General features: G+C 36.8%; 4 protein-coding genes across 4 annotated transcripts; all 4 read right to left on the reverse strand.

The window, feature by feature from the left end:
• Positions 1-262: 262 nt before the first annotated feature.
• On the reverse strand, positions 263-4347 carry LOC114316095 (putative late blight resistance protein homolog R1A-10). Its single transcript, XM_082870537.1, has 2 exons — positions 949-4347; positions 263-415 (listed from the first exon to the last, which is right to left on the reverse strand). The coding sequence occupies exons 1-2, from the start codon at positions 2573-2575 to the stop codon at positions 375-377; spliced, it is 1668 nt and encodes a 555-aa protein (XP_082726663.1). The 5' UTR covers positions 2576-4347; the 3' UTR covers positions 263-374.
• LOC145791893 (disease resistance protein RPP13-like) lies at positions 2923-3408 on the reverse strand. The gene has a single exon (XM_082872352.1). The coding sequence runs from the start codon at positions 3406-3408 to the stop codon at positions 2923-2925; it is 486 nt and encodes a 161-aa protein (XP_082728478.1).
• A 4316-nt stretch (positions 4348-8663) lies between the features above and the next one.
• On the reverse strand, positions 8664-9839 carry LOC145791894 (protein FAR1-RELATED SEQUENCE 6-like). Its single transcript, XM_082872353.1, has one exon. The coding sequence runs from the start codon at positions 9837-9839 to the stop codon at positions 8664-8666; it is 1176 nt and encodes a 391-aa protein (XP_082728479.1).
• A 6-nt stretch (positions 9840-9845) lies between these two features.
• Positions 9846-10997, reverse strand: LOC145791895 (protein FAR1-RELATED SEQUENCE 5-like). The gene is made up of 3 exons (XM_082872354.1): positions 10976-10997; positions 10637-10882; positions 9846-10555 (listed from the first exon to the last, which is right to left on the reverse strand). Exons 1-3 carry the CDS (start codon positions 10995-10997, stop codon positions 9846-9848), a joined length of 978 nt encoding a protein of 325 aa, XP_082728480.1.
• Positions 10998-12580: the final 1583 nt, after the last annotated feature.

Below are 12580 nucleotides of genomic sequence, written 5' to 3' on the forward strand. Positions count from 1 at the left end.
ACTCATCTTCCTGGTCACTTTCATGAGTTACTTTCCAAACTCTAGTTGGTCTCTTTGAAACCATCTTGAGTTTGAGGGGGGTTGTCAGTAATATATATTGGATTAGGATTTACATTATATAATAGGATTAGGATTACATTATATAGTAGGATTAGGATTCTCTTTCTTTTTCTTGCCTATATATATGGGCCTTCATTATATTGTATGTAATACACATAATATTATTCAGTATACTTTTCTATTTGTCTAATTGTATTAACACTTAATATAATGTAAACCAACACAAGTAGAGCCAAAACAATGAAAATAATGTAAACCAACACAAGTAGAGCCAAAGCAATGAAATTCGACAAAATCACCTGGAAATTGCATCCTCATTCTTCTTCTAGCCCATTTTCTGAGCTTTCTGTTTCATCTGATGCAACATAGAAGTTATGGTAAACATAGATGACCAACCAATTAAATAAAACAATAAACTAAAATGAGTCTAATTAGAACAATGAAAAGGATGATGTACAACTAATAAACAGAATTTTATCTACAAATGTAAAATGTGAAAGAGGGCATTGCTTTTGTTGAAGTCGCCTCAACTTCCTATTGAGGCTATCCTACACCACTCGTCCAGCATCAGTCGTTTTTGTGCCAAAATTAGTCAATAATTGTCATAGCCTATAGTGGTAGGCATCAAGCAGAGCAGACCTAAAAGAAAGGTCTCTGCTTTCTTCTTTCAAGCACAGACATTTGGAAGAAAAAAGAAAAAAGGGGGCTACTTAATTGCAACCTTAAAAACATAATTTTCCACAATGCATAGAACTCTATTTCAATAGGTCATATACAGTGTGGGTTATTGTGCCAGCAAACATGCATTAGATCCTTGGATTGATGTAATGAATTCTATAATTAAATTAAGGACATAAGTTTAAGAATAATAATGATGCACTGACTTACAGGTTCTCACCAAGCATTCTTGGTTGTCAATCAGGATCTTCAGCTGATTATTTCCCAAGCTCTCTTGCTCTTTCTTAATTTTCCTGGCAGAATGATCAGCAAACAGGGAACAAAATTTTACCTCAATTATCTGCAAGGTGAGGATGTCACCTACTTCAGATGGTATCTCCTCAAGAAGTACACAATTTTCAAACACCAAATGTTGAAGGCGTGGAAAGTGAGTACTAGAGGTAATCCATCGTTCAACAGAAAAGAGTTTGAATTTCAAGAATTTGAGTTGATGAAAGCCCCCATCAATTGTTTTCCATTCCGGTCCCTGACAAGCATTTATTTCTAATTTGAGAACTTCAAGGTTGTGTAGCAAGCCAATCATCCACATCTGCTCCCACTTTATCCTTGTGCCTCTTAAGGTTAGACTCTTAAGATTTGTGGGCCACACAAGTTGAGCGTTTGACAAACACACACCATCCAGTTGGAGAGCAGATGATTGAACAGGGGCCCTATTGTCCAACTTCAAGGTCTCAAGGTGGATTAAACAGCATAGATCCGGAAGCTCCAAATCCCCCGACATTGATATCAAATGTCCACAAAATCCCAGCTTTCTAAGATTAGGAGTCCTTGACAATAAATCCTGAACAGCTCCACAAGGACACATGTAAGAGATGGTTTCCAGGTTTTTCAACATAAAGGGATAGTAATCATCGACCAATGGTACTAATTTAGGACAATCAAAGTCAATATGATACACCCCTCCTTTACAATAAAGATGCCTTAACTTTGCCATCTTTGAAACAACATTTGGCACAATAACATGGGACGACCGTGTACCAAGAATAAGGGTTTCTAGGTTTGAGAGGTTGGATATTGATGGTGGTAATACATAAAAATCATCAGTCTGAATTGCCAAGTACCTTAAATAAACTAGATGTAGTATTTCACAGAAAAAGAATACGTTGGGGCACCATAAATCCAACACTCGAAGAAGTACAAAAGTTTGAGTAAGTGACTCATATGTTGGATCGAGATCAAAAAAATTATCTACAAAGATTGAGTGCCATAGAGATGGATCCCTACCTTTCAGGAAATAATATCCGTCAACAAAGAGACGACACTTACTTCGAAACAAAAGTTTTTCACCTTCTTTCAATGCATCTCTGTCATGAAAGACTTCAGAAAGGTAGCGCTTTCTTTGACTTGGTTCACATCTTACGAAGACTGAGGCATAAGGTTCCACAAAAGTAGGAACAAAATGTAAAGGAGTGCGGTCTAAACTGCCAAAGCACAAGAATGACCGAGTAAATGGCAAAGAAGGGTCCATAGAAATACAATCAAAATTTAAGTCATCGGGATTAAATGATTCAGTGACTGGACCATTAGGGCCTATTTTTGAAACACCATCAAAATTTAAGCAGTCAGAATGAATGCACAAGCGACATTGGTTATTTGCCCCATTACTTGAAGATGACGAAGAAACAAGTTCATACCCATGACTCCGCTTTAGGAAATTGAACTCCTCAGATCTTTTCAAGCACAAATCACGCAAAAGATCATGAATATGACATGCTTTAATTCCTCCATTAGACTTTTTTCTTGAAACTATTACCAGACTTCTGTCAATTAGATCCATTAAGTAACCCTCTCCTATGTCCTCTAACCTTCTTTACCCAATTGGATGTATAATCCCCCAGCAATCCATAACAAAATCAACTTCCAAACAAGAATTTCACGATCATCCCGAAATGCTCCAAGGTAGAGAAAGCATGGTTTTAGGTGTTGAGGCAGGTTGTCGTAACTCAGTGCTAATGCATTCATGTATTGGTTTGGATCACTGCTAATGCATGAAGTCAAACTTGCAGCAACATGTTTCCACCAGTCTTTTGTCTTCTCACTCTTTGCGAGAAGTCCTGCTATTACAACAATTGCAAGTGGTAGTCCTTCACATTTTTTGATGATTTGCTCACCAATTTCCATTAGTTATGGAGGGAAGTTTTCATTCTGAAACACCTTCTCATGTAATAGCTCCCAACTTTCTTCTTCAGTTAGAAATCGTAGATAGTGAGGACGGCCATCGGGTTTAGCACGCAAAGCCACCGCCATTAGACGACTGGTGAACAAAACTTTACTTCCATTACTATCATTTGGTAAATATACTCTAATATCATCCCAAGCCCCAATATTCCAGATATCATCCATGACAATGAAATATCTCCTACGTTTTAACCTTTTGTACAGTCTTTCCCCTAAATATTCATCGCTCATTTCTTTTTCATTCGTAAGGTTGATAAGAGAATGTAAAATGTCAAGCAACATTTCCTTTTTTGTGTGTGATTGAGAAACATAGGTCCATGCACGCAAATGGAAGTAATGTGCAATATAAGGATCATTGTACACTTTTCTGGCTAAAGTTGTCTTACCGAGTCCAGGCATCCCAATGATTGAGAAAACCTCTAGCTGCTTCATTCCTCCCGTAAGTCACTCTTTTATATTCATTGCCTCATCATCAAAGCCCACCACAAATTCATCCTCTACCATGGTGGTTTTTGTTCTTGATGAACCACTAGTATCAGAAGACTTTCCACCTTGTAAGACCTCAATATCATGCATCTTGTCATAAATCTCAATCAGCCCCTCCATGACAGCCTTAATTTCTTCCATAACACCATTGATCTTTGAGAAGAAAACACGCATGTGGAAACAACTGGAGTTCTCCAAGTGAGACTGATTTGAAACCACCGATTCCAATTCGGAAGCCATGACTCCAATACGTTTCATTAGATATTGGACTTGGTCATGCTGATAGTGTTTCATCAGCATTCCCTTGAGAAGTGATCTCATGATTTGTAGGTGCTTGCAAAAAGTGCCTAGTTGATCCATCTCACCATAAATTAAACAGGCCTCGCATATTACAATTAAGTGACGCAAGTTGTTAGAGACATTGAATTTGTCGATTCTTCTCAGAATACTTGGACCTTCCATTTTCCTCATTTGATTACGTTTACACAGGTTGCCATAAATCTCTGTCACAACAACGATGACACCAAAGAGAGAGTCTTGAACCCACCACCTTCATTCTGAGAGCCACGTCTTCAAGACGTTTATATAGACTAATGTCGTGATGCAAGTAAAAATTGCCCTCACCTTCCCAGACTAATTCCAGCCCTTTTATGACCTCTGTAACCTTGTAGAGTAGATCAATCTCAGGTCAAAGATCATAATTGGCCTTTATCCACTTCAGGTTCTCCAAGAGAGAATCGATTGCAGCATCACCCATCTCTCTCTCACAATCTCAATCTCAACATCAATGTGGATCTTTAGTTTTCTCAGGAGGAGCTGTTAAATGTTAAAAAAATTATAGAAACGATCCAAGTCAGCACACCACAACTTCTTCTTCTTCTTCGGCTATTGACCCATGGAACTAATCCTCTTCTTCAACTATTGACCCATGGAACTTCTTCTTCTTCTTCAGCTATTGACCCATGGAACTTCTTCTTCTTCTTCTTCTTCTTCAGCTATTGACCCGTAAACTTAACTAACTAACCCATGTAACTAATCCTCCATCTCCATCTCTATTTGATCTCTTATTTTTTTGACATCTGATCTGAACAAATTGAGGATTAAGTCAAATAAATAGAAAAAAATACTCGAATCGAAAGCCACATAGACTTCTTGAATCAGAAATAAATAAATAATTGTTTGCAAGTAAAAACAGAAAGGGGAACCTGTTATGGATTGGTAATGAGTGGCAGCGGCCTCTGGTCTCCGGATGGATGTTGGTTTCTTGGCGTGTTATAGAAGAGTGTGGATCTCAACAAGCTAGAGAGGCAAAGCAAAAGTGGTTCTTTGTCTTCATTTGGACGTGGGGTTGACTTTGTCAAATGAGACGTAGCTCGAATATTTCAGGCTCGAATGGCTCGAAAGAACAAATTTCTCTCTCCTCTCGATCTCGTCCCTCTCAACTCGACTATACCACCTCAAAATTGATACCACCTCTCTCTCACTCTCGCCTCATCCTTCTCACCTCTCTTGCCTCATCCCTCTCATTCACTCTCGCCTCTCTCTCCTCTCTATCTCTTCACTTTTGACTATCTCACTTGTCTCTTGAAGGAGACAACGAAACGGGAACGAAGGACGGCGAGACAGTGGACGAACGACGACAGAGGACGACGAACCATGACGGAGGACGAACGACAGCGAATCTGAGGCAAACCTGAAATCGCAAAGTTAGGGTTTAAGTTAGGGTAAACCTGAAATCGAAAAATTAGTCGATTGGTAGTGTTTGGGGTTGGATTTTGCTTGCAATTTGTGTTACAGTTTGGGATTTGGCTTTAATTTGTGATGTGTTAGGGTTTGGGATTTTGCTTGCAATTTGTGTTAGGGTTAGGGTTAGGGTTAGGGTTAGGGTTTTGCTTGAAATACACATCTGTCATGAGTTTGGTCATGCAATGTTAATCTTGAATGCATTCATACATTGCTTCAAGGTTGTCTTGGATGAATTTGTTGAATTAATTTTGTATAATGAATTTGTTGAATTAATTTTGTATAATTAATTCATGTAATGTTAATTTTGTCATGAATTAATCTTGTAGAGTATGAATGCATTGCAATGTTAGTCTTGTATAATTACAGGTTAATCTTGAATTAATTTTTAATCTTCATGAAATATTATGTGAAAAATAGATGAAACGTTCTTGAAATCTGTTGAATGAACAGGATTCTTGGTTAATCTTGAATTAATTTTTAATCTTCATAAAATGTTATGTGAAAAATTGATGAAATGTTCCTGAATTTCATGAAATGTTCCTATGTTAAATAATTTCAAAATTAATGCAATGAACAATGCAATGTTTTGTGTGTGAAAAACATATTGAACTCTGTTATCTTAATTTAACCGATTAAATAGAGTTCTGTGAAAAATTGATTCAAGATTAACCTGTTAATCAAATTAATTCATTATTGAACTCTGTTATCAAGATTAACCTGGTTAATTCAACATATCAAAATTGAACTCTGTTATCAAAATTAATTCCATATTAACCTAATAAGACATCTGTCTGTGTTTGAAACAGATAGGTAGTTGAATCATCATCTTCTACTAATAGGTAGTTGAATCTGTTGGTAGGTAGTTGAATCTGTTGGTAGGTACTTGAATCATCCTCTTCTACTAATAGGTAGTTGAATCATCATCTTCTACTAATAAGTAGAATAGCTTGAAAGATAAAAAAATAGGAAGAACATCATCTTCTACTAATAGGTAGTTGAATCTGTTGGTTTTTGTTATGCAGATAAAAAAATAACTTCATCTTCTACTAATAATAGGACCATAAGATTAAAGCCAAGATTGTGTAATTGTGAAAGAATAGTTTCCATGCATATTGTACGAACCAATGAGAATGGAAATGAAGGACGTGTGTTTTTTGTTTGCCCAACAAAATATATAAATATCTGTTATATAAATTAATCCTTTATTTTTTACAAATTTCATTTGTCATTTATTGATTAATTGATTCTTGTGCATTGTAGAGTGTGAACGAGCACTGCAATTACTTCAGGTTTGCAGATGATGATGACGACGACGTTACCTCTACAATCCGTGCGAATGCTGGACCTCGGACGGATTCAAGAACAGAAAAAATTAATGATCTAAGGATTAGGCTTGGTGACATGGAGAATGCAATTCATGAGCATGATAGAAGGCTTCAAAGGATGGAGAAGATTTTCAAGGCAATGACTTATGTCATTGTATTTTGTGTATTTTTGTACTTTATAATGTAAATGACTCAGTTGTTAGGTTTTGGAACATGCTATGAATGTAATCTACTTTTGTAGTTGTTAGGTTTTGTACTTTTCTACTTAAAAATCTGATGGTTTGGAAAAATAGGTGTATTGATTAACAGGGTCTTGAATGAACAGGTGCTTAACAATGTATTTTTTTGGACAATGGTTGAACAGGTTGAACAGGTTGAAGGTGTATGACAGGTTGAACTTGACATGAAATCTGTTAAATGAACAGTGTGTATTGATTATGAACAATGTGTGAAATTTGTTGAATGAACAGTTGGTTGCTTAACAGTGTGTATTGTATGTGATGGTTTGGAAATGACTCAGGTGTATTGATTAACAATGTATTGAATGAACAAGTTGAACAGGTTGAAGGTGTATAACAAGTTGAACTTGACATGAAATCTATTGAATGAAAATGGTCATTTCTCATGAAATCTGTTGAGTGAAATCTGTTGAATGAACAGTGTGTATTGATTATGAACAATGTGTGAAATCTGTTGAATGAACAGGGTAATTTCTCATGAAATCTGTTGAATGAAATCTGTTAAATGAAATGCTGTGAAATCTGTGAGCTACAGGAAATGCAGGGTCATTTCATTTCTTGTAGCTCACAGGTGAACTTCACAAGTCCTAGTTCACCTGGATTTGCAGAACTTCCCATATTTTTATTCTAGGGTCATTTCAATGAACTTCCCATATTTTGAAATGCTGTGAGCTACAGGAAATGAATCCATTCTTCCAGGATTTGCAGAGTTCACCTGTAACATTCAACTCATCAACTTCTAACTGCTAAAAACTTAAAATGAATCGGTATAAGTGAAAACATGAATCAAAGCAGTTATTCTTTTTCAAACTAATCATACTATTACTAATAAAAAATATTGACTGAAAATACTTCATCATTTAAATCAATGAAGTTGCAGCATAAGACTTATTGAATAGACAAAAACCTGATGCCAGCAGAAGACTTATTGAACAGACTTATTGGCTGCCAAAGACAAATTGCAGATCACATTCAACAGACGTATTGAATAGATTTCATTCACTGCATCAGACTTATGAAGCTCCAGAATCAATCACCAACATTTGATCTTCATCACGATCATAGTGAATGACATTATGAAGCTACTTTATCTCTGTGGTTGCTCAATACATCAAGCAAAGCATCAACAAGGTCCCAAAGCATAAACAAGCATTAACAATGTCTATTGGTTAACAGAACCATTTCTAAGAATAAACATAATCAACAAATGAAATTTCTAAGAATAAACAACCACTACAGAATCAACATTTCTAACAGAATCAACAAGCACTACAGAACCATTTCTAAGAATAAAAAAAATATCCAATTCATTCAACTCAAAAATATGGGACCTTCAATTCATTCAACTCAAAAATATGGGACGCTCGGATCCCCGTCGATGTTCAAGTCAACAAAATATGACGGTACTATCGATCTTTGACTGCTAATATTGTTGACCATTCCAGCTTTAGTATGAGATGTGCTCCCAATGTCGTCCCCACTTGCGGTAACTGGTGCTTGTAAAAATAAAGTAAATAATAATAAAAAAAATTTCACAAACATATTCACCAATATCAAGTGACAAAAAACAAAGAAAGGGTCCGCTATGGCATCCATAGAAGGAAAATAGTAAGGTTGACTTGGCGGCACCTAATGATGAAATAGTAACACAAGTTAATTACTAATTTCAAGCACTAAAATTAAAAGCCAAAATAAAAAACACGAAACAACCTTCATATTTAACATGTACCGGTTCATACATAGTGTGTTGCACGCCTCCCATACAAGGAAAGCTTAACTTGCAAGGTTCACCTTGACGCACCTTCTGACCCTATACTACTAAACATTGATGAATATTTGAAGTTTAACAAATTCTGCAATATACATATGTATTGCGGAATGAAAAATGTACCTATATCGGATTAGCCTTCTTATTCTTTCCCTTCAACCAATTGACTATTGTATCAACCTTGCTAACCTTCCGTTTCGTACATGGACGGCCTCTTCGGCAAGCAACCAAAGGACTTCGTACCTTGCGAGTCATGCTTTCTTTTGTAGTATTGATATGAGGTGGACTTTTTGGTGAAGTATGGGAAGGTGGTAAAGTACTACTTGAAGGTGGTAAAGTACTAGTACATGGCACATTACTCGCACTACTTGATTGAACTGTTCTCACTTCATCCTTGATTTTCATCAACCCAAGTTGAATCACCTTGTGTTTAGCATCATCATTGGTAACAAGATCTAGGATCTCATCCAACGTATTGTGATAGTTATCATGCAACTTTGGATGTAGAGAAGAGCCAAAGTTAGTATATGTGGTTGAAATACATGTGTAGCCTCTTTCCAAGTCTTTTCTCCATCTCAAAACAATGTATTTAGTTGGCACCTCATATATGGATCTCTCAATGGGCACAGAAAGTGAATGTGCACACATAATACCTCTAAACTCAAACAACCGACACATACATTGGAGCTCACATTCAGTTGAATTAAAGTACACAACAAATTCCACTTTCTTCATCCCCTCACCCACAACAATAGCCTCCCTCACATGATAGGTACAAATTGCTCCCCCCTGTTTGATAAGATTTGCACGACAATACACTAGATGCTTCATTTCTAGTTGAACTTCTTTAAATTTGGAATTAGTGTAAGCTGCACAAAATTGCTTCTCAAAATGATACACCGTTAAGCAATCATACAATTTGTTATGAGACTTAAAATCTACTTTTGTCTCCTTCTCTACCTTACTTCTCAAAGCATTGTCATACTGCTCAACAAATTGCTTCAAGGTTGTCTTGGAGTTCACATATCCATCAAAGAATGCATTCATACTCTCACTTCGTTGTGTAGTTGACATGCCAACCCAAAATATGTCTTTAACATAGGCAGGAATCCACCTATGTCGCTCATGATATAATACCCCCAACCACTCGTTATCATTCAAATTGAAACTTTCAATCATTGCTTCCCAGTATTCCTCAAATTCATCTATTGTGAATGAATCATAAACTGCATTACTGAAAGCAACCTTAATGGACTCATATTGCGAATATCCTCTCAATTTCTCGGGAATTTTCTTCATAATATGTCATAAACACCAACGATGCCGAGCCTGTGGGAAGACAATTTCTATGGCATTTTGCATAGCTTTGCATTGGTCAGTTATTATTGCTTTTGGGGGAGTATCTGACATGCAACTTAACCATTCTTTGAATAGCCAAACAAAAGTCTCCGTGTTCTCATTACTTAACAACCCACAACCAAACAAAGTTGATTGTCCATGGTGATTAACTCCTACAAACGGAGCAAATGGCAGATCATATTTGTTTGTCAAATAGGTTGTGTCAAAAGAGACAACATCCCCAAATGCTTTGTAAGCCGCCCTACTCCTTGCATCCGCCCAAAACAAGTTGCGCATGTGACCATCTTCATCAAGGTCAATTGCCGAATAGAAGTTTGAATTTTGTTGTTGCATTTTATGAAAATAATGTGTAACTGATGCGGCGTCTCCTACCCCAAGTCTTAACCTTTTAGCATTGTTGATATAATTCCTTGTATCTCGTTCATCAAACGTTAATGCCTCATATCCCCCCGCTTCAACAACTATGGAATGAAAATTCTTAGCCACCCCAATTCCTGCTACATCGTTAACTTCTAATCTCCTCTTCACCGGAGTAACAATCCTCTTATTCATTGCAAAATGCCGTGAGTCAGTAGCAACCAAATCATGAGTGTGCTCAAGCACAACTGTGGTTAACTTATATGTTCCATCTTTTTGTAGACTGGCTCTTACCCTTGCTTTACACTCAATTTTTTATGACAAAGATGGTTCCAAGGGATTTATTTCTGATATTTTTGTTCTGTTCCGTGCCCTAGTACATTCAATTCCAAAGTTCTTAACTTCCCCACCACATGTTAAATTTTGTGTTCTATAAGCTATAGCAAATCCCGAGTGTTTCGCATATTTTGCATAAAATGCGTACACCTCTTCCTTTGAGCTAAAATACATTCCCTTCTTAGGTTCTTCAACTTCACCACACTCACTAAATGAAAGAGTGTTATCTTCTTCTTTAACTTCGTCACTCCTATTGCAAAAATTATTGTTTGAATCAATAGCTATTCTACCTTCAAAGTTAAATAGAATACAAAATTTTAGAGTACAAACAATTATCTTTATCTAATGCTATGGAATCCAATAACGAGATATGTGAAGCTGACATATTGCAATTACAGACAACATCTCTGTGAAAAAGTTGAATTAAAACAAACAAAGAAAAAAGAATTCAAGAAAATTCAAGACAACTCTACATTTAGGCAAGAAAAGCAGCATGCCAAACCTTTACATGTGAACTAACCAATCTTAAACTTTATGCTCAGTAATTGGAATTGTCACGACCCGAACCCGCCCCTCTGGGTTAAGGCCATAACCGGCCAGTAATCACGAGATTACCTACGGCCTCAAACCAAATAAGACAAAACTCATTAGAGTAAAAGGGGCCAAACGGAAGCAATTTTAAAACTTTGTCCATAGAGCCGTGCTTATATGCACATCATAACATTCCAGACATACATATGTTAATAACTCACAACAGAAACTGTAATGACATAAGATTCTATACAGACAGGATCATCCAAACTAAGTCAACCCATGAAAACTATATACAAACGGATTCAAAACTTCGCCAACCTGACAAAATGTAAATACATAACAAAAGGGGCGAAGACGGGTCTCGTGCGTGAGACACAAGGGCTGACTCTCTCAAAACCTTAGTTGTTCCATACAGACTTCACTGAGGCTGGGTCTGGACTTCTCTTGGCTCATCTACAAACACATGAATGAGCGTGAGCAAAAGCCCAGTGAATAATATCAAATCAAATACAGAAGTTACATAACAATGTAGAACAACGTGTTCCAAACGGCCTTAGGCCCAATTCATATTTCCATTTAACAGATATATAACTATACGAAATTCAAATCAAGTGACTGTAGTTCAAAACATTCTGGCCTTTGGCCCATTCAGATTTCCATTCATGTCAAAACGGCCTTCGGCCCATTCATTTATGTTAAAACGGCCTTCGGCCCATTCATTTCTGTCAAAATGGCCTTCGGCCTATTCGTTTACGTCAAAACAGCCTTCGGCCCATACATTCGTGTCAAAACAGCCTTCGGCCCACTCATTCATGTCAAAACGACCTTAGGTCCATTTATTTCGATCAAAACGAACTTCGATCCACTTACTCATATCGAAATGACCTTCGGTTCATTCGTTTACGTCAAAACGGCCTCCGGCCCATACATTCATGTCAAAACGGCCTTCGGCCCGCTCATTTATGTCAAAACGACCTTAGGTCCATTCATATATGTCAAAACGACCTTCGGTCCACTCATTCCTATCAAAACGACCATCGGTCCGTTCATATATGTCAAAACGACCTTCGGTCCATTTATGTTTATCAAAATGACCTTTGGTCCATTTATGTTTATCAAAACGACCTTTGGTCCATTTATGTTTATTCTTGTCAGACTTTTGTCCACAATCCCAATTAGCAACTTATAAAGCTTATAAGGGAATAATAATTGGACATTCACAATCATTCATATATCGATATTACTCACAGTGATCGGCTTGTGGATTTGACCTGGAGCTTGACTCTACATATTTTATGAACACAAAAGGGTCACTAATAGTTCAATCCGTTCTCTAATTCACATATTCCTCTTTTGCCTTTATTCTTAACTCGTTAACTCATTTACAATGCTCAATGCATGCCTAAGAGTGCTTACAAGTGAAAGAGAACGGAAAAATATAACACATAATGCAT

This window comes from Camellia sinensis, chromosome 5 (assembly GCF_055761805.1).
Source record: "Camellia sinensis isolate YWXY chromosome 5, ASM5576180v1, whole genome shotgun sequence".
NCBI lineage: Eukaryota > Viridiplantae > Streptophyta > Magnoliopsida > Ericales > Theaceae > Camellia > Camellia sinensis.

Bases quoted from the DNA above. Each gene is read 5' to 3' on its own strand.
- LOC145791895 (XM_082872354.1), bottom strand. From the start codon at position 10,997: ATGTTGTCTGTAATTGCAATAT. The intron at 10,883-10,975 runs GTCAGCTTCACA...TTAACTTTGAAG, and splicing joins GTTGTCTGTAATTGCAATAT to GTAGAATAGCTATTGATTCA. The intron at 10,556-10,636 runs GTACTAGGGCAC...TTGAGTGTAAAG, and splicing joins TAAGAACTTTGGAATTGAAT to CAAGGGTAAGAGCCAGTCTA.
- LOC114316095 (XM_082870537.1), bottom strand. From the start codon at position 2,575: ATGGATCTAATTGACAGAAGTCTGGTAATAGTTTCAAGAAAAAAGTCT. The intron at 416-948 runs GTAAGTCAGTGC...ATGTTGCATCAG, and splicing joins AGAATGCTTGGTGAGAACCT to ATGAAACAGAAAGCTCAGAA.
- LOC145791894 (XM_082872353.1), bottom strand. From the start codon at position 9,839: ATGAAGAAAATTCCCGAGAAATTGAGAGGATATTCGCAATATGAGTCC.
- LOC145791893 (XM_082872352.1), bottom strand. From the start codon at position 3,408: ATGAAGCAGCTAGAGGTTTTCTCAATCATTGGGATGCCTGGACTCGGT.